The sequence below is a fragment of the Leiobunum rupestre genome, chromosome 11 (assembly GCF_980474605.1).
Source record: "Leiobunum rupestre chromosome 11, qqLeiRupe1.1.hap1, whole genome shotgun sequence".
Classification (NCBI taxonomy): Eukaryota; Metazoa; Arthropoda; class Arachnida; order Opiliones; family Sclerosomatidae; genus Leiobunum; species Leiobunum rupestre.
Genome location: NC_143394.1, coordinates 51,337,431 through 51,355,896, shown reverse-complemented (window position 1 = coordinate 51,355,896; position 18,466 = coordinate 51,337,431). Strand labels below are relative to the sequence as shown.

General features: G+C 39.0%; 2 protein-coding genes across 2 annotated transcripts; both read right to left on the bottom strand.

Moving 5' to 3' along the window:
- Window positions 1-7,459: 7,459 nt before the first annotated feature.
- On the bottom strand, window positions 7,460-8,987 carry LOC149923245 (uncharacterized). Its single transcript, XM_090162377.1, has 2 exons — window positions 8,912-8,987; window positions 7,460-8,514 (listed from the first exon to the last, which is right to left on the bottom strand). Exons 1-2 carry the CDS (start codon window positions 8,985-8,987, stop codon window positions 7,460-7,462), a joined length of 1,131 nt encoding a protein of 376 aa, XP_090018503.1.
- Window positions 8,988-9,012: 25 nt separating this feature from the next.
- LOC149923244 (uncharacterized) lies at window positions 9,013-12,342 on the bottom strand. Its single transcript, XM_090162376.1, has 2 exons — window positions 11,629-12,342; window positions 9,013-11,274 (listed from the first exon to the last, which is right to left on the bottom strand). The coding sequence occupies exons 1-2, from the start codon at window positions 12,340-12,342 to the stop codon at window positions 9,013-9,015; spliced, it is 2,976 nt and encodes a 991-aa protein (XP_090018502.1).
- Window positions 12,343-18,466: the final 6,124 nt, after the last annotated feature.

Here is an 18,466-nt window from a genome sequence, read left to right as displayed (position 1 = left end):
GTTTATAATATTTTTCCAACTTGGGCGAATGAATGGACCCAATGAACTATTAATTACGTAATCTAAAAATGACGCGAGCAAAAGATATTAAAAATATTTATTTTTTAACAGAAAATTTTATAATATGATATATTACAAAAATTATTTTTCTTTTTACGAGTCCAAAAAATTTAATATGGACATCGTATTTGACTGTCTATTTCAGCGCGGTTCTGGGTAATCCAGTCGGCGAAAAGCAGACTTCTTTCCAAAGAGCACGGTTGTCGGATGTTTAGAGTCTGATGCCAGAATAGACATTTCACTGGCGGGGGCGTATCTAAAGTCGCTGCTCGGGCACAGTCAAAAGTTTCCAAATCGTATATGGCGGTCTCCGTAAAATCGGCTAAAAATTTACACTTTACGTCTCCTTTTCTAAAAATCATATCAGCACTCGATACAGCTGATAAAAGGCAGGCGGGTAATTTATAATACGGCAGATACCCCGCGGTCCAGCAAATACCGTGAAGGTTCCTAGACACCCAGCCGTTTTATCTTTTAATGGCGTTCGGAAGTTGTTGTACTGGATAGGGTTGTTCGAAAGTCCAAGCTTGAACGGCGGGAGGTGTCGATACTGTTGATATAGCTAGCTCCTTCACGACAATGTCGGGCCCTTCTCCGCCGGAGCGCGAGGCGGATTTTCCGAGTAGAAAGTAAAATTCGACAACGGCCATTCTCGCCATGCCACCGACACGATACTGAGGGTTTAGTTAGGAATAAAACGGGGTATAGTCGCGCGACGGGAATTTATAATCCGTTTATAATGACGTAACAGGTTGTTAATTTTTCTCGTGGCCATTATATCATTTTTGACGTCTCTTCGTGAAAAACTATTAAAGAAGCTTTGGTGGCTTCTACGCTTTGATCGGTGACGTATATAAATAACGCAATAATGTCCTCAAATGACGCTCGTTGTCGATTAAAGTCGCCGCTTGTTGGGCGTGATTCTTCTCGAATTTTGTTTAAAAAGAATTTAATGGCGGGTAAAATGGGCCGTAGCGCCAACGAGTCAAAATACCATGCCCGTTTTAATTTATCAAGGTAAATCGCGACCCAATGGCTGCCCGGTTCATCGTGGGGTTCCAGATTTACAACCAGTGACGCTGGAAAACTATTAATCTTATCGGGTAGACAATCCGAGGCGAATACGCCCATAAAACTGCGCGTATGTCTCAAAATGTCTAAAATCTCGGATCCACGCATAATTACACGTTTTCAATAGAAACGTTACGATCTTTGTCTACGCTAAAGCTGGCTTGAAATTCGGCAAAAACTACGCAGCTTAACGTTTGCGGGTCTGGTTTAGCGAACGAAAGCTCCAAACGCATCTGCCCCTGTCGGGATGGGTTCCAATAATGACATTCACCCGCGCTATGGTCGTTTGAAATGTCGAAGACGTAAAACGCGTACCCCTGCGCAAAATCTTCCCGGGAAATTTCGATCCCGGTGTTTCTATAATGAATTCCACTACCCGTATGTTAGGAAGTTAAAAAATTTCATTTAGCAAGCTTTTCTTAAATTTTGGTATCCACCCTGTATCATTTAAAAGCTCAAGCATTGTTTTTATCAAGTTAATTTTAAACATATCTTAAAACAAGCTTCCCTAAGTCTGACTAGCTTTGTAAGGTAATAATAAAATAGCTAAATATTTTTTGGGTTTAATAATTGTGATTCTTAGTGAAAATTTTGCATATATTACAGTATTAGGTTGGCTAATTATTTTTTTTCACCTGCTACCATTCTCAACGGGTGAACATAATATAACAAAGATAATTTTCCACTATATTTAAAGCCAACTTTCCTTACATTTCACTATGAAAACACTGAAGCTTCTTTCAATGCGATAACTTTATTACATGCAATTTTTTTTCCCAGAATTACAATTATTGAATCGAAAAAAATATGTAACCACCTTAGAATTACCAAGCAGCCCCCACCATGGGTATACAGACAGCCCCCTCCCATTTTCGGTAGGTCAATAGGTCAGATGATTTATCTGACACGATGTTATGCAAACAGTAATAGGTCGAGCCTTTGATGTTTTTGCCGACAAACACTTTCCATTATTTTCAAACACTTTGCGCGTGCGTCTTATATCGGCCCTAAGGGGTGTAAAAGGTAGCTTACCCTTAATTAAATGGGCACAGCAGGTGTCCCCCCTCGCTAGCTAAAAGTGTCGTTTTGGGGAAAAAAAGAGTCGGTAGGTCAATAGATCAAATACCGATGGCTGGAGGATCTCCCATTTAGCGTCCCTATTCGGTAGGGGTGGTGGAATCATCTGACATGATGTTATGCAAACAGCCAGTACTAATTTAACCCTCACTTTAAAAACTTTGCAAGTCTGAATAGCTGTGTAGAGTACTATTAACAGAGATAAATATTTCTTGGTTCAGTTAATGTGATTATTCAAGTGAACAATTTGCATATGTTAAAGTTATTGGATTGAAGGAAACTTCAGTGTTTTCAGGGTGATAATTAAGGGAAGTTACCGTTAAATATAGTTGAAAATTATCTTTTTTAGTCTGTGTACACCTATTGAATATGTTAGGAAGTGAAAAAATTTTATTTTGAAATTTTGGTATCCACCCTGTATCATATATTTAAAAAGTTCCAGCTTTTTTTTTCAAATTAATTTTAAACTTATCTTCAAACAAGCTTCCCTACACATAACTGAGCCAAGAAATATTTATCTACGTTATTAGTACTCTACACAACTATTCTGACTTGCACAAGGTTTTTAAAGTGATGGTTAAATTGGAATTCAAAAAAATAAATAATTTCAGGTTTTATATAACTGATATAGGGTTGATCCAAAAAAAAGTAATTTTTTTAAATTGAACACCATCTTTTATTTGGGTAATTCAAAGGTGGTTACATTTTTTTTTCGATTCAATAATTGTAATTCTGGGAAAAAAAATTGCATGTAATAAAGTTATCGCATTGAAAGAAGCTTCAGTGTTTTCATAGTGAAATGTAAGGAAAGTTGGCTTTAAATATAGTGGAAAATTATCTTTGTTATTCTATGTTCACCCGTTGAGAATGGTAGCAGGTAAAAAAAATAATTAGCCAACCTAATACTGTAATATATGCCAAATTTTCACTAAGAATCACAATTATTAAACCCAAAAAATATTTAGCTATTTTATTATTACCTTACAAAGCTAGTCAGACTTAGGGAAGCTTGTTTTAAGATATGTTTAAAATTAACTTGATAAAAACAATGCTTGAGCTTTTAAATGATACAGGTGGATAGCAAAATTTAAGAAAAGCTTGCTAAATGAAATTTTTTAACTTCCTAACATACGGGTAGTGGAATTCATTATAGAAACACCGGGATCGATATTTCCCGGGAAGGTTTTGCCCAGGGGTACGCGTTTTACGTCTTCGACATTTCAAACGACCATAGCGCGGGTGAAAGTCATTGTTGGAACCCATCCCGACAGGGAGATGCGTTTGGAGCTTTCGTTCGCTAAACCAGTCCCGCAAACGTTAAGCTGCGTAGTTTTTACCGATTTTCAAGCCAGCTTTAGCGTAGACAAAGATCGTAACGTTTCTATTGAATACGAGTAATTATGCGTGGATCCGAGATTTTAGAAATTTTGAGACATACGCGCAATTTTATGGGCGTATTCGCCTCGGATTGTCTACCCGATAAGATTAATAATTTTCCAGCGTCACTGGTTGTAATTCTGGACCCCCACGATGAACCGGGCAGCCATTGGGTCGCGATTTACCATGATAAATTAAAACGGGCTTGGTATTTTGACTCGTTGGCGCTACGGCCCATTTTGCCCGCCATTAAACTTTTTTTTAAAACAAAATTCGAGAAGAATCACGCCCAGCAAGCGGCGACTTCAATCGACAACGAGCGTCATTTGCGGACATTATTGCGTGATTTATATACGTCACCGATCAAAGCGTAGAAGCCACCAAAGCTTCTTTAAGGGTTTTTCACGAAGAGACGTCAAAAATGATATAATGGCCACGAGAAAATTTAACAACCTGTTACGTCATTATAAACGAATTATAAATTCCCGTCGCGCGACTATACCCCGTTTTATTCCTAACTAAACCCTCAGTATCGTGTCGGTGGCATGGCGAGAATGGCCGTTGTCGAATTTTACTTTCTACTCGGAAAATCCGCCTCGCGCTCCGGCGGAGAAGGGCCCGACATTGTCGTGAAGGAGCTAGCTATATCAACAGTATCGACACCTCCCGCCGTTCAAGCTTGGACTTTCGAACAACCCTATCCAGTACAACAACTTCCGAACGCCATTAAAAGACAAAACGGATGGGTGTCTAGGAACCTTCACGGTATTTGCTGGATCGCGGGGTATCTGCCGTATTATAAATTACCCGCCTGCCTTTTATCAGCTGTATCGAGTGCTGATATGATTTTTAGAAAAGGAGACGTAAAGTGTAAATTTTTAGCCGATTATACGGAGACCGCCATATACGATTTGGAAACTTTTGACTGTCCCCGAGCTGCGACTTTTGATACGCCCCCGCCAGTGAAATGTCTATTCCGGCATCAGACTCTAAACATCCGACACCCGTGCTCTTTGGAAAGAAGTCTGCTTTTCGCCGACTGCATTACCCAGAACCGCACTGAAATAGACAGTCAAATACGATGTCCATTTTAAATTTTTTTTGACTCGTAAAAAGTAAAATAATTTTTGTAATATATCAGCTTATAAAATATTTTGTAAAAAAATAAATATTTTTAATATCTTATAAATCAGACTCGTTATTTCTCATTGCTCGCGTCATTTTTTAAATTACGTAATTAATAGTTCATTGGGTCCATTCATTCGCCCAAGTTGGAAAAATATTATAAACATATTTTAGAATTTTAAAGTGTAAAAAGTACTTTATACGGTCACCCTTTAAAATAAATAACAATGTATTCAGTATAAAAACGTTTATTCACATTTTCTTTACAACGGTTTTAATATTATGAATTTTATTAGTTTTACAATATTCTTGAAAATAAATCAGAGCTGACATTTCGTTTTCAGTCGGCATTTTTAATTCGCCGGGCAGGGTAGCTGAAGTTGACGCGGTTGATTCCTTTGTGGCACCGCGCTTTTTACATGCCACAATAAGTTCGTTAAGATAATCGATAATTTTATCATCTGACATTTCTTCGTCCTCCGTGTAATGGAGAGATTCACTCGCCTCACAATCACACGCCAGATCCGATTCTTCTTTTATTGTATTACAAGATAAATGAGTCATTAAATGTTGTTTGAAACCTCTCACGGACCGGTATATTTCCCCGCATATCCAGCATTTCTTTGGTACCCTAAGCGGAGACATCTTCCTCTTTCCCATAGAGGCTGTCTTATGAAAACCACAACGCATCTACGTAATATTTACGTTTCATTGTGTAGATTACGTCATCTTTAGTGAGTCATTTTTAAATTACGTCATTTTTATAGATTACGTCATTTTTGGGTTTAGACCCAGAAATATTATTCCGTAGCTCAAAGAGAATCGGGATGGCTAGTCACGAGGATCTCAACACCGTAACCGGTCGGTTAGAAACGTTCAAGCAATGGGACAACGTACACGTGAAAAAAGAAGACTTGGCCCACGCCGGACTTTTCGCCGTAGACTCGGACGGCATAGTCGAATGCTACCTCTGCCACGGACAGTTAGGCAGTTGGGAAACCGGCGACGTACCCCAAGCGGAACACGACAAATTTTATCCCAACTGTCCGTCACTCGCCGCTTTGGAGGGCCAAGATATCCCGCCATCTGAAAAATACATATCCGGCGGACCCACAACCAGCCCCGAGGGACCCGGCGGCGACGAACTCGTAACTCTTACCGTCAAACGCCTCGAGGTAGAACATTTAATGAAAATGCTCGTAAAAACGCTAAATTCAGATGGTTCGTTTCAACCCTTTGAGTGAACTTCGGTATATACGCTACGAAGATCGACGTAATTACCATGATATAAATAAAATACATTCCAAAGACGTATTTTCAATGTAAATCGTATTATACAGCCTGTACTCGAAAAATATCATAATAAAAACTAATAATTTGTATACACTCTGCTTTTTTTTCCAAAACACTTTTAGCGAGGACACCCCGCTGTTTTACGCGCAAGCTACAATTTTAAAACCCTTAGCCCCCTATATAAGATGGACAGTGTTTGGAATTACTGGTTTGGAGGCGGAAAAGTGTTTGTCGGCGGAAACCCATTGAACTATTTATTATCACCTCGAAAGACAGGTGCCTTAGGGCTACATTCACTATGACTGATACGTTTTGACAAGTTGTTGAGGGGACCTATTTAACTACTCAGGTTTATAGCGGTTTGCATAACATCGTGTCAGCTGATTCCACACCACCTACCGAATAGCGACAGGGGGGAGATAAATCATCTAACCTATTGACCTGCCGAAAATGGGGGGTGATGCTTACCACCTAGGCTTTATGAGGGGCCGGGTTATAACATCGTAAATCATCTAACCTATTGACCTAACCTCGTAAATCAGCTAACCTTTTGACCTGCCGAATATTGCTGCAAATGGGGGAAAGGGGGGAATGCTTACCCCCTGTGGATTCCTTCCGCGATCGGATCGGGTTTTATCAATTTGGGAGAGCGACTACAGCTTAAACCGCGTCAGCCGACTGAAAAACTAACGGGTTTGTTTTTATAGCGCGAATTATTGTGGAATTGCTATTACGAACTTTAAAAGTGAAACACAAAACTATTTATTAAACGAAATACAATTATGTTCTATACGGGGGAATAAAACGGACCTTTCGGCTCCAAGACAACTTCTCTAGCCTAACATTTTAAAACTATTTTTCGGTTAACATATCCCTTTTTATATTAATTTTCACGTGAGCGAGCGCGCCTTCTCCATCTACCTTTTTTCTCATGTCACGCGTTACGCTCCGCTCACGGTACATTTTCAAATATATAATCTAAATGTGCCTGAAACTCGGCTTAAAATATATATACAACAAAATATACATATAATTATGATGATACAAACATTGAAATACCCCAATTCAAACGCGGAATAATTAACACTCCCCCCAAAAATGATACAAAGTGTTATTTTTTTTTAAAGTGAATTTTTTCGCGTACGGTTACTTTTCCTAGTCATTATTTACTTCTATAGGATACAAGAGTGAGATTGGTCGTTTTATCAATTTTCCGTTTGGCATTCGTACCATGCACGAACGGATGTAACCATCGGTTCGGTTTACAAAGGTTTTCGTTATTATTCCAAGCTTCCACAAGCTTCGGGGTGTCTTATCGCCGTGGACCATAACCACGTCATTTTCTTTCATGGATAACTCTTGACCCACAAGCGGCGAGTGATAAGCCGATCTAATATCCTTCACGTACTCGTTTTTAAAGCGATTCCAAATACGTTCCATTAAATTTTCGCGATATTTAATCATATTTTGGGAGATCTCCTTCTTTCGGACGTTGTGGCGGTAAATTCGTCAGGAAGTCGCCAACTAAGAAATGAGCCGGCGTTATCGGCATTGGCTCTTTCACTCCGCTATAAACGTAGGTGATTGGGCGGGAATTGGTAATGGCTTCGGTTTCTGCAACCACGGTTTCTAACTCTTGATAAGTGAGACTGGTCCGTCCCAGGACCTTCCTAAGAGTTGTTTTGACGGTTCTGACCATCCTTTCCCACCAACCGCCAGCCCAGCTGACACGGTCGGTAATGAACCTCCACTGAATGCCTCGATCTCCGTAGAACTCGCGAGCTTCTTGACTGTTTATATTCTGCCATATAAGTTTGATATCTTCATCACCTCTCTGGAACGTCTTAGCATTGTCAGAGAATATGATGCCTGGAATACCTCGTCGACTGATGAACCTTCGTAGCGCAAGTAGGAATTCATGCGTGGTCATAAAAGGAACTAGCTCGAGGTGTACTGCTCTGGTTACGGCGCATGTACATAATATAATGTAGCATTTTTCGGATTGATCTGCGATTTTAACGTACAAAGGACCACAAAAGTCGACCCCGGTGTTCTGAAATACACGGGTTCGGTCGACTCTTTCCTTCGGTAAAGGTGCAAAAGGTGCGGCGCCCGGCTTCGCCTGCTGTCTTCGGCATGTTCTACAGTTCTTGATGACCCTTTTGGCTAGTTGCCGCCCGGAAATTATCCAGTATCGCCCTCGTGATTGCGTATAAGAACTTTGAATTCTCGAGTGGAATACTTCGGCGTGGCTACGGATCATAATCAGTTCGGACAATCTGGACTCCTTTTTAAGAATGGCGGGATGTTTTTCGTCTTCGTTCAGGTTTGTTTCATTCAATCGGCCTCCTACTACAATAATACCATCTGAATTTAGAAATGGGTTCAAAGTAGCGATACACGATCCCCTGTCGACGGTTTCGCCCTTCTGCATCGCCTTGATCTCCGCTCCAAAGTCATGGTATTGACTGCATCGTTCCCAGGCAAATTCCACGTCTCGAATTTCTTCGGCTGAAATTGGTCCGGTTAATAGTGGTTTGTTTCTAAGTTTAAAGTCGACAAATCTCCTAACGTAGGCGGTAATTCGGAATATTTTCTTCACGGAGTTGTGTCCTTGAAGATTAATTAGTTTTGATAAGCCCCTCTCTTCGACGTCTTTACAATTGACCAATAGAACAGTTTTCCTTCTCTCCTTTTCTAATTATCCTGGATTCATTTTCTGGTTCTGTGGATCTGTACTAGGCCAGTTAGATTTCGGCTCTCTCAGGAACGGAGCTCCTTTCCACCATAATTTGCTGCTGGCAAGATCGTTTGCTTTACATCCTCGAGTCGGTAGGTCGGCTGGGTTGATATTTCCCGCGCAATGACCCCAACTGTTTGAACTGACTAGAGCTTGGATGTCTCTTACCCGGTTCTGGACAAACGGCGTCCATTCCCTTTCTTCTCCTCTCGCCCAGTGGAGCGCTGTGGTAGAATCGGTCCATAAGTACATCGGAATGTCGGGGTCTTTTAGCGCTTTTTTACGGTCGTTATCAGGTGGGCTCCGAGGTAACATCCCATGAGTTCTAAACGCAGTAAACTTAACTCCTTGTTTAGCGGTGCGACCTTTGACGTGACAAATGAGGAGTGGATTTTGTTGTCTGCGGTTACGTAACGGATGTAGATTACGGTAGCAAACGCTTTAAGACTGGCATCACAAAATGCATGTAATTCTTTGTGAACAACCGCTTCTCTTCCACTAAAATAACATCTTTCTAGTTGTATTTTCCTGATGTCCGGCATTTCGGTTTTCCATTCATTGTACTGGTCAGTTACTAGTTTCGGAAGCTCTTCATCCCATGTGGTGTTTTCTTTCCATAATAGTTGCAACATCAACTTGGCTCGGATAGTGTACGGTGTCAGCATACCTAGCGGATCGAAGATTTGCGCTACAGCTCCTAGTATTTGACGTTTCGTTCCCTTTGTCTCATTGACGGATTGAGCTATCTTGGTGAGATCGAATGAAAACTTGTCGTTCGTCGGCTCCCACAACAATCCAAGAATTTTCTCACTTCCGGTACTGGCTCCTCCCTCGAATCGTGCTTCCTTATTTTTCGAGTAGTTTCCCTCTCTCGTCCATCTTTCTCTCAATGCCGGCGAATTCGTCTTCCACTTGCGCAGTTTCATATTAGCGCTCCCTAAAATTTCCGAGACCTTTGTTGACTTTTTGTAAGCCATCTCATCGTCTGGGCCTCCACTCAAGAGGTCGTCTACGTACAGATCTTCGTTAATGCATTTTACGGCTTCCGGTTCTGTATCGGAGTATTTTTCGGCGTGTAGGTGAATTGTGGCTGAGAGTAAAAATGGCGAGGTGGTAATTCCGAAGGCGACTCGGGCCATCTTCAATACTCGGAACTGGTCCTCTTCGATTCGACCTTGGTTTTCTTTCACCCAAAGGAAACGCAAAAAATCTCGTTCTTCCTCCGCCAGAGAAACCTGAAGAAAGGCCTTCTCTATATCGGCCATAATAGCTACGCGGTGACTTCGGAATCGGATAAGAAGATGAAGAATGTTTGGATTGAGATTTGGCCCACTTGCTAGACACGAATTTAGTGAAGGCTTTCCCTTTGCGTGGGATGAAGCGTCGAACACTACTCTCAGTTTTGTGGTTGTGCTCGATTCTCTTTTGACTGGTTGATGAGGGATGTAATAGCCTTCGGTGACGTTGAGTTCGCTTTCGTCTACCTCTACGGCTATGCCTTTCTGCAACTGGTCCTCGACAATTGCCTTGTAGTCTAGGTATAGTACTGGATCTTTTTTGAAGGTTTTTACTAAACTTCTCATTCGGATCTCCGCTATCTGACGGTTATTCGGAAGTTCACTTTGATCTACTCTCAATGGAAGGTAGACGTGGTATCTTCCATCCTTGAAGAATGTTTCTCTACGGAACTGCTCCCAAACATCATTCCCACTGAGTTTCTTCTCCTGTTTATCTTGTATCCCCAGAGATTCTATTTCCCAGAAGGATCTTAGCGTTCGGTTCAATTCCTCGTTGTCGTCCGCTACTCCAACTTTCATGCAGATTACTCCAACGTGTTTGACGGATACGGCTCTTTTGTCTATAGGACCCTGTATTGCCCATCCTAGTTTGGTATCGATAGCTACCAACGGTCCATTAATTCTTTCAATACGGTCGTTAACTACGTCGAAATAATAATCCGCTCCTATTAGGATTCCAATGCTGGAGACGGTCGGTGTATCCACGGAAGGTTCGTCAGCTAAAATCAATCCCCTTTCTTTGACGAATTTTTCGACTTCGTAACAGTTGACCAAAGTAGCGGTTTTGCATAAATAAGGCACTTCTATAGCTATTATTTCTATTTTCTTTCTCGGGTCTCTCTTGTTTTCTATGGTTAAGCGAACTGTATTTCTCTGGACGGCTGTGGGCGATTCGTTGGCAAAGTTTTCTATCGACACAATTTGACTACCTACCACCGGCAATTTTAGCTTTCTGGCTACTTCCTCCTTTATAAACGTGGCTTGGCTACAGCTGTCTAGAATACAACGAACTACTTCTTCTCTTCTCGGATTATCGGTGCTTTTCACTATTGCCATAGCGGTACCCAGTAAAACTTCTTTTCGACAGCCAACCATCGCTGAGACGATGGACTTCGATTCGGTGTTAGCCTTGAAATCGTTATCGGTAGTGACTTCATCGGTTACGGCGGCTTTCTCGGGCTTGTGAGCGGGATTCTTTTCACAAAGCGCCGAGTTGTGTCGACCACTGCTAAGCTGTCATTTACGGAATTTCGACGTACACGCGGAAGCTTTATGTTGTGTACGGGTACAGATAAAACATCTCTCCATGGTTCGGATGAGTTTTCTTTTCTCTTCTAAGGTGTAGCTACGGCAGTTCACGGACGCGTGGGTGGCGGATTTACAGAAAATGCAGTAAATTCTCCCCGTGGTAACGGTGGTATTCAGCGCGGCAGCGGTAACAGACGGTGAATTTTTACGAGGATTAAATCTTGCGGTTCTACTTTGATCGCGTGCGTCACGTGGTTTATAAGTTTGCGATTTCGTTTCTTCACCTTTTGGAACAGCGCAAGTCTCACGGCCTTCTACCTCACGTTTTATAAAACTCACCAACTCACTCAAATCGAATTGTTTACTTTTATTGCAATCCATACTATATCTTAAGCAAATATCATCTGGTAGACTTGCAATAATAACGGAACACAATGAAACGCTGTTTGCAGTGGTATCAACGCCTAAAGCCGTTAAACTCCTTAAGTTTGTCTCTATCGAGTTGTAAAGTTTTCTTAATGCAAAAATGTTCTTTGAGTCTTCAACTTTAGTTAATGCGCGTATCTTATTCATTAGTTGGTTAATAACTAAATGTGTTTGGCCATATCTTTCTTCTAGCAATGAAACGGCTACGTCGTAATTCTGATCTGATTCTTCAAAACCCTCTAACAACTCTAAAGCTTCTCCTTGCAAATAAGATAACAGATATCGGAATTTTTCTACCTCGCTTAACCCTCTTCGGTCGTGTATCGTTGACTTGAACTGCGACCAGAATCCCGGCCATTTCGTATAATCTCCTCTGAACTTGTGAAGTTCAATGGTTGGTAATTTCGACTCCACCCGAGTGGTTGATTCGGTTATCGATGAGCCTTGGGTGCTGCTCGATACACTAGTAGCTCCTAACTGGCGAAGTCTTCGTTCGGCTTTCCTTTCGGCTAAATGAATTTGGTCATCGTAGGTCCTTTCCTTGTACTCCTTTTTGATTTCTTCTTCATTATCTGGTAGGAGTTCGGTTATTTGGTCGTCCAACTCTCGCAGTTGCAATCTCTTCATCATTAATAGGGCAAGCTGATATCTCTTCGGCATCCTCGAGTTTCAACAGTCCTTCTAATGTTGTTAAATTCGTCGTGGTATCACTCCTCACAACGGATCGGATGGCTCTTAACTTGGTTAAATCGGATTCGGCTGCCATGTTTCACTAACGGATTTCTTGTTAAGTCTCACAATAATGTACATACGAATATTTCTCAAGTGGATAATTCCCGGGTTTCGGCACCAAAATGTGGATTCCTTCCGCGATCGGATCGGGTTTTATCAATTTGGGAGAGCGACTACAGCTTAAACCGCGTCAGCCGACTGAAAAACTAACGGGTTTGTTTTTATAGCGCGAATTATTGTGGAATTGCTATTACGAACTTTAAAAGTGAAACACAAAACTATTTATTAAACGAAATACAATTATGTTCTATACGGGGGAATAAAACGGACCTTTCGGCTCCAAGACAACTTCTCTAGCCTAACATTTAAAAAATATTTTTCGGTTAACATATCCCTTTTTATATTAATTTTCACGTGAGCGAGCGCGCCTTCTCCATCTACCTTTTTTCTCATGTCACGCGTTACGCTCCGCTCACGGTACATTTTCAAATATATAATCTAAATGTGCCTGAAACTCGGCTTAAAATATATATACAACAAAATATACATATAATTATGATGATACAAACATTGAAATACCCCAATTCAAACGCGGAATAATTAACACCCCCAAAAGGGGCCTGTTTCACCGAGAATCACGGCGTTCAGGATAATATTATAATACCTCCCCCTCGCTAAAAATCGTTAAAATTCTTGACGTAGCAATGATTTTATGGGTTCGTGGTAAAATGCTTATGTTTAAATTAAATACTTAATTAACTCACATTTTAATAGTTTCATAAATAATTACATTTTATATCACTGAATAATAATTTATTTCCTAATTACCCTTTAAAATAATTTATTAATTTCCTTTTAATTAAATAATAATTGATTATTTAATATCTAATAAATTTGTTAAAAGAAATAGTTTAGCATTTTTGTAATTGTAAAATCTCAGTTTATTAATTATTTATATAGTAATTATTTATTTACATTTTATTTCAATAATTTGTCTAATTATTTAACCAATGTTTTACAACGTTAGATATTTTTTAAATTTTATAGAATCAACGTGTGACAGTGGGATTTTTTTTATTAGAAAAATAGGATGCCCTATTTCTACTTCATTTCTTTCCCCAGTCAACAAATCGTTTACCAAAACGCCCAAAGAAATGAAACCCTGGATACGCCACGCCCTTGCGTCCAAATTGTTTACATTATACCTACGGACTAGTTTAACTTGCTCTTACAAGACACATTCGGTTAATATGGTGAACATGCTTTTAAAAACCTCATTTGCAAAAAGCTTCTCCGAATCATAATAACCTGAGGAACTTGCAATATACGACGGAAATTCTACCACAACTATTTTATTTGAACACTGAACAACAATCACAAGCAAGTATATTATAATATCACACATAATCATATGTAACGCTAGATCCCGCTCTCGTATAGGGTAGGAAAACATAGTTTCAAAAACGGCGTACAAATCATCATGGAAGAAGAAAGCTAAGGAATAGAATTGAGTATCGAAGTTCTACCCACGGTTTGATGCCAACTCCCACAAACCAGTGTTGCCAATGTTTGAGGAGCGAAAATCCCACAGCCCAGTTACAAAATTTTCAGCCAAACCCCCAATACGTTTTTAGCCACACACCCTCCAAAACTCAGAGCATAACCTGCCAAATATTTTTTAGTTTCGTATACTAGAATTTACAATTTTTTTTATTCATTTTGATTCCTAAAAAGCTAATAGTCAGTTAATATTCGACGATTTCGAATACATTGCTAATTTGTGTAATTCTATGTGTCTAGCTATGTTTATGAGCTGCATCACTATGTGTACTAGGCTAGGCTAGCACTAGCCTAAGGGGCGGCTGTCAGCGAAGAAAAATAAGTGGTTTTTCAAAAACAATAATAAAACATTTAAGGTCAAAAATCCCACAAAATCAATGACTTTTGCTTAAAAATCACTTTATCCCACATAGCCCAAAAAATTGTTAAAAATCCCACATTGGCAACACTGCCACAAACGGGTGAATGGGGTGGGTTGAAAATATGGGGATCACATCGAGGGAAAAATTGACACGTGACAGCAAACTAGCTTCATCGCACCATGATGCGGCCATCTAGATAACTAATATATTTTTGGCCGTTGCGGTGGCGCGCGTTATTATCTTAGCCACAACATCTCCACAATGACAAGATTTTAGCTGTTTTTGCTGATGATTTTAAATCTAATTTAGCTATAAAGTTTATAAAATGGGAAGGTATTGTGTTTAATATCACTGTAATTTTGAAAATATATTTTTTCCTATGGAAAGAGGGCGCCAAACAGTTCTATTTCTATGCTACGTCACAAATATTTTACCACGATAAGCCCTTTTTTTCACCCCTCTAATTCTCCCACCTGAGTGGTGGCGGAGTTCTCGCATGGGGTGTGAATCGCGCGCCTCAATTATATTCCTTAGCTTTCTTCTTCCATGAAATCATGTTCCAGAAATTTCCGTAAAATGTTAAATAAATATTTCTAAATTAAATTGAGAGCCCCGGTGGCCAGCAACCCCCATTCGAATGATTTATTTTAAGAGCCCACTGATTTTTATTAAGAGCCATTGGCCCCAAGACTCCCGCTAATTCCAAGTCTGCTAACAACCATCTATTGCTGGAAATATGTACTAAAGGAATTGAATACACAAATTTAAAAATGGGCCAGAAATGTGTTGTAGAATAGAATGAAACTATACTAAATCAACTTTAACCTAATTATACTTAATATATACAAATACCATAAGTAACAGCATATACACAAGTACGAAATTACATATTCTCCCAACTCTTAATTATTTAAAGATAGTCTGTTTCGTCAATGACCATATACATCTTTACAGGACTGTTGGAACGTACTATATGTATTTAATTTGTTTATGACGAAACTTATATTCGAATTTGAGATCTTCATGTGTTTTGGCTGATATATAATGCCATAAAAGAATAAACAGTGTCGAATTTGGTTTTCCGAATTCTCAGATTACGCTGCTTACGCAACCACTTTGTGAGAGACTGTCATTAACCGATATCATTCAATGTCATACTTACAAAAAGTAACTGTAATTTTAGTTGCGAATTGAGTAGCTTGTTTCCACAGCAATTCTAGTGCTGACACTTATCACATAAATATATAGATTGTTTCCGCTTGTTGAGAAGTTATTTAAAGTATCAAGGATTTTTAAACACAAAATGAATTTTTGATATGTTGTTAATGAAATCCTTATATTTCCAGTTGTATTACAGTTTATCACTAGCCCGAAATCGCAACGGCTTCAATTTTGCAATTTTCGAAAAATGCCAATAATTAAAGTGGAACTGTCAAGCTTCAACCAGTTAGATAGCTCGTTAAAAACTAAAATTTATGGCGAAAACCGCATCAAAAAATATTAAGTGGCCAATTGTTAAAAAGCTATAGAAATTTCGGGAAATTGAAAAGCGCGCCTCCGCTGCGACACCTGGTGAAAATCGGTGAAACAGAAAAACAACATAAAAGCGCGCCCTGCTGAAGTTGAAAATATTTGTTTTTCACGCGCGGCGGTTTCCAGTTATACGAGCCTAAATTGCGCGATTATAAAAGGTAGGATAGTTCGCAAATCGCTCCCTAAGAGGCTGCTGGTGCTGGCGATACACCTTAAGAGGGCGGCGAAAATTCAAACCCAAATACTTGGCGTTATTTTGCGTTTCAACTTTTTAGGCTAAACACTATTTCTTGAAGACAAAATAAGGTACGTGTAAGTATATTGAACGTCTTGTTGATCTTTTGATATGCAAATAAGGCGATATTTGGAAAATCTTGGCCGTTACAATCTAAAGTGTCGTATTCCACACCATGACGCCATAAATAAATTTGAGGTCTATTTTCGTGTTTTTTAAACCTTTTTTTAACCTACTATAAGTCATAACTAATAATATAATATCTACAGTTTGGAATTTGGAAATTGTTTAAATAAATCTGTCAAACAAAAACCGCGCTTTTTCAAGCACCTTCGAAATATTTTTATAAAAAATAATAATAAATTTTTCCAATTCCCTGACTTTCGCTGTTTTTCCTGACGCGAGGCTACCCTGTAATTTTTTTTTCATCATCGATTACTGATAGTACATTTTCCACAGAGGCAAATTACTAATGTCAAAACCCCTAATACAAATGTTATAAAATTTAGATATCGTTCGGAACTAGCTAAAGAAATTATTTTAATACAAAACATAGGTATTTTATTGCTAAAAAACCAGATTGTTTAGGTTTATAAGTAGCATTAGTCCTAAAATTAGGCCTACTTCTTACGACTATTATCTAAATGCCATAGACTCATTCAAAACCAACTTTCAAAACTATAGCCATTAATTTGTTTCGAGATGGTTCGATAACTTAGCAATTCTACCATACGAGAGTTTGGCTAAAGAAAAAGTGGGAAATAGATGGCGCCCGACACTGTGTAGCCCCTTCAGATACTTATGGGCGTTCCCCCGATGCATAAAAGTACTAAGGTGCAGAATAATTTATAGGAGAGAGCGGGAAATTTAAATTTTATAAGGTATCTGGGATCGGTTTATTTTCTGTTTCGTTTTTACACGTGTGAATTTTAAGCAAATTTATTTATTTTTTAATATTTATAATTGGCGAACATGAAATTTCAGTTTCTCTTATATTTATTGGAACTGGAATACAAATTTTGTACTAGAATGAATAAAGGAATAACACTGACCGTAGTTTTGCCTTTTGGCTCTTAATTAGCTTAGATTGTTGACAATTTCCAAAATTAAATTGTTAATGAATTTATCACAAAGGCACAATTAACTAATATAGAACTGAGATTGATCGATCGACACGAAAACTTGGTAGAGTTCCCTTTCCCTAGGTACTCCAGTGTAATGAGGTAAAGCCCACAAAATATCTGTAGGAGTTACTAAGCGTCACTAGCGCCATCCGTGGTAGAAAAATATTTCGCCAAATAAAAAATCAAAGTGATCGAACCATCTATCTGCAACCCTGGATTGAGGCATTCGAATAATTGAATTTTCATTTTAAGGAAGAACGCTTTTCGAAATATATACACTTTATCTAAGGCCCTCCGCAGTGGCGGCGTAAGGTGGGGGCGAAGGGGGCGGTCCCGGGTACCAGGGTGGCCAGGGGTGCCATCGTAGAAGCTCGAGGGGGGGGGGGCTGCAAATCAGAACGAAAAACTTGAAGAAGACCGACCCGTGAAAACTTCTGCACGGTCCTGGGTGGTGTCACAAAACACTGCCGCCCCGGGGACCCAGCCTTCTTAAGCCGCCACTGGCCCTCCGATTTTTTTCCCTTAGATTTTGCAATTTAATTTAATAATTTTTATCTTTTACCCAAGTGAGAGAATTTCTAAAATTTTGATCGTTTTTACCCGAATTATATTCGATAATTCTAGTTTTTCCCAATTTATTTTAAGCTTTTACCCTCTTTTGGTAGATTTCCGACAATTTTATGTGACTTTATCCTATTTAATTAAATTATTGGCAATTTATGCATAATGTGGAAATTTTCTCTATTTTACCCAAATATTGCTAAAATTTTCCAAAAGACGTTTAAAATTTATCCAAACTTGATCCAATTTACCCAAACATGAGCCAAATTACCCAATTGGTTAATTTGAGTAAACGTAATTTTTTCCGAATTATTGGTTAATGTTAAAAATTTCCACTTCCATGCTTCCTGTATAATGAACTGTAGAATATTAGGAATTTAAATGTTAACCGCCAAAGTTTTCCATTGTTTTAATTGCCAACGATGTTATGGTATTGTTCTATTTTTGCTTAATGCGTTTCGCATGAAGTTTATTTTGGTCGATAAGAAGTTTCCATTACAGTATATATTCTAGCATCGTAACCTTAGTTGATTTTCAAAAAAAGAAGTTATATTTGGAGATAAAAATATCAACAAAGGGACATTTATTTTTTAAGTTTCATTACCTTCCATTTGAAAACCATGAAAAATTATAAGATTTTCTTG

What these genes read in the sequence shown, in the direction of transcription:
- LOC149923245 (XM_090162377.1), bottom strand. Translation starts at nt 8,987, where the DNA reads ATGGACCGATTCTACCACAGCGCTCCACTGGGCGAGAGGAGAAGAAAG. An exon ending in CGCCGTTTGTCCAGAACCGG is followed by an intron (nt 8,515 to 8,911) that starts GTAAGAGACATC and finishes GACCAATTTCAG; the next exon opens with CCGAAGAAATTCGAGACGTG.
- LOC149923244 (XM_090162376.1), bottom strand. Translation starts at nt 12,342, where the DNA reads ATGAAGAGATTGCAACTGCGAGAGTTGGACGACCAAATAACCGAACTC. An exon ending in AATTCGATTTGAGTGAGTTG is followed by an intron (nt 11,275 to 11,628) that starts GTGAGTTTTATA and finishes CGTAAATGACAG; the next exon opens with CTTAGCAGTGGTCGACACAA.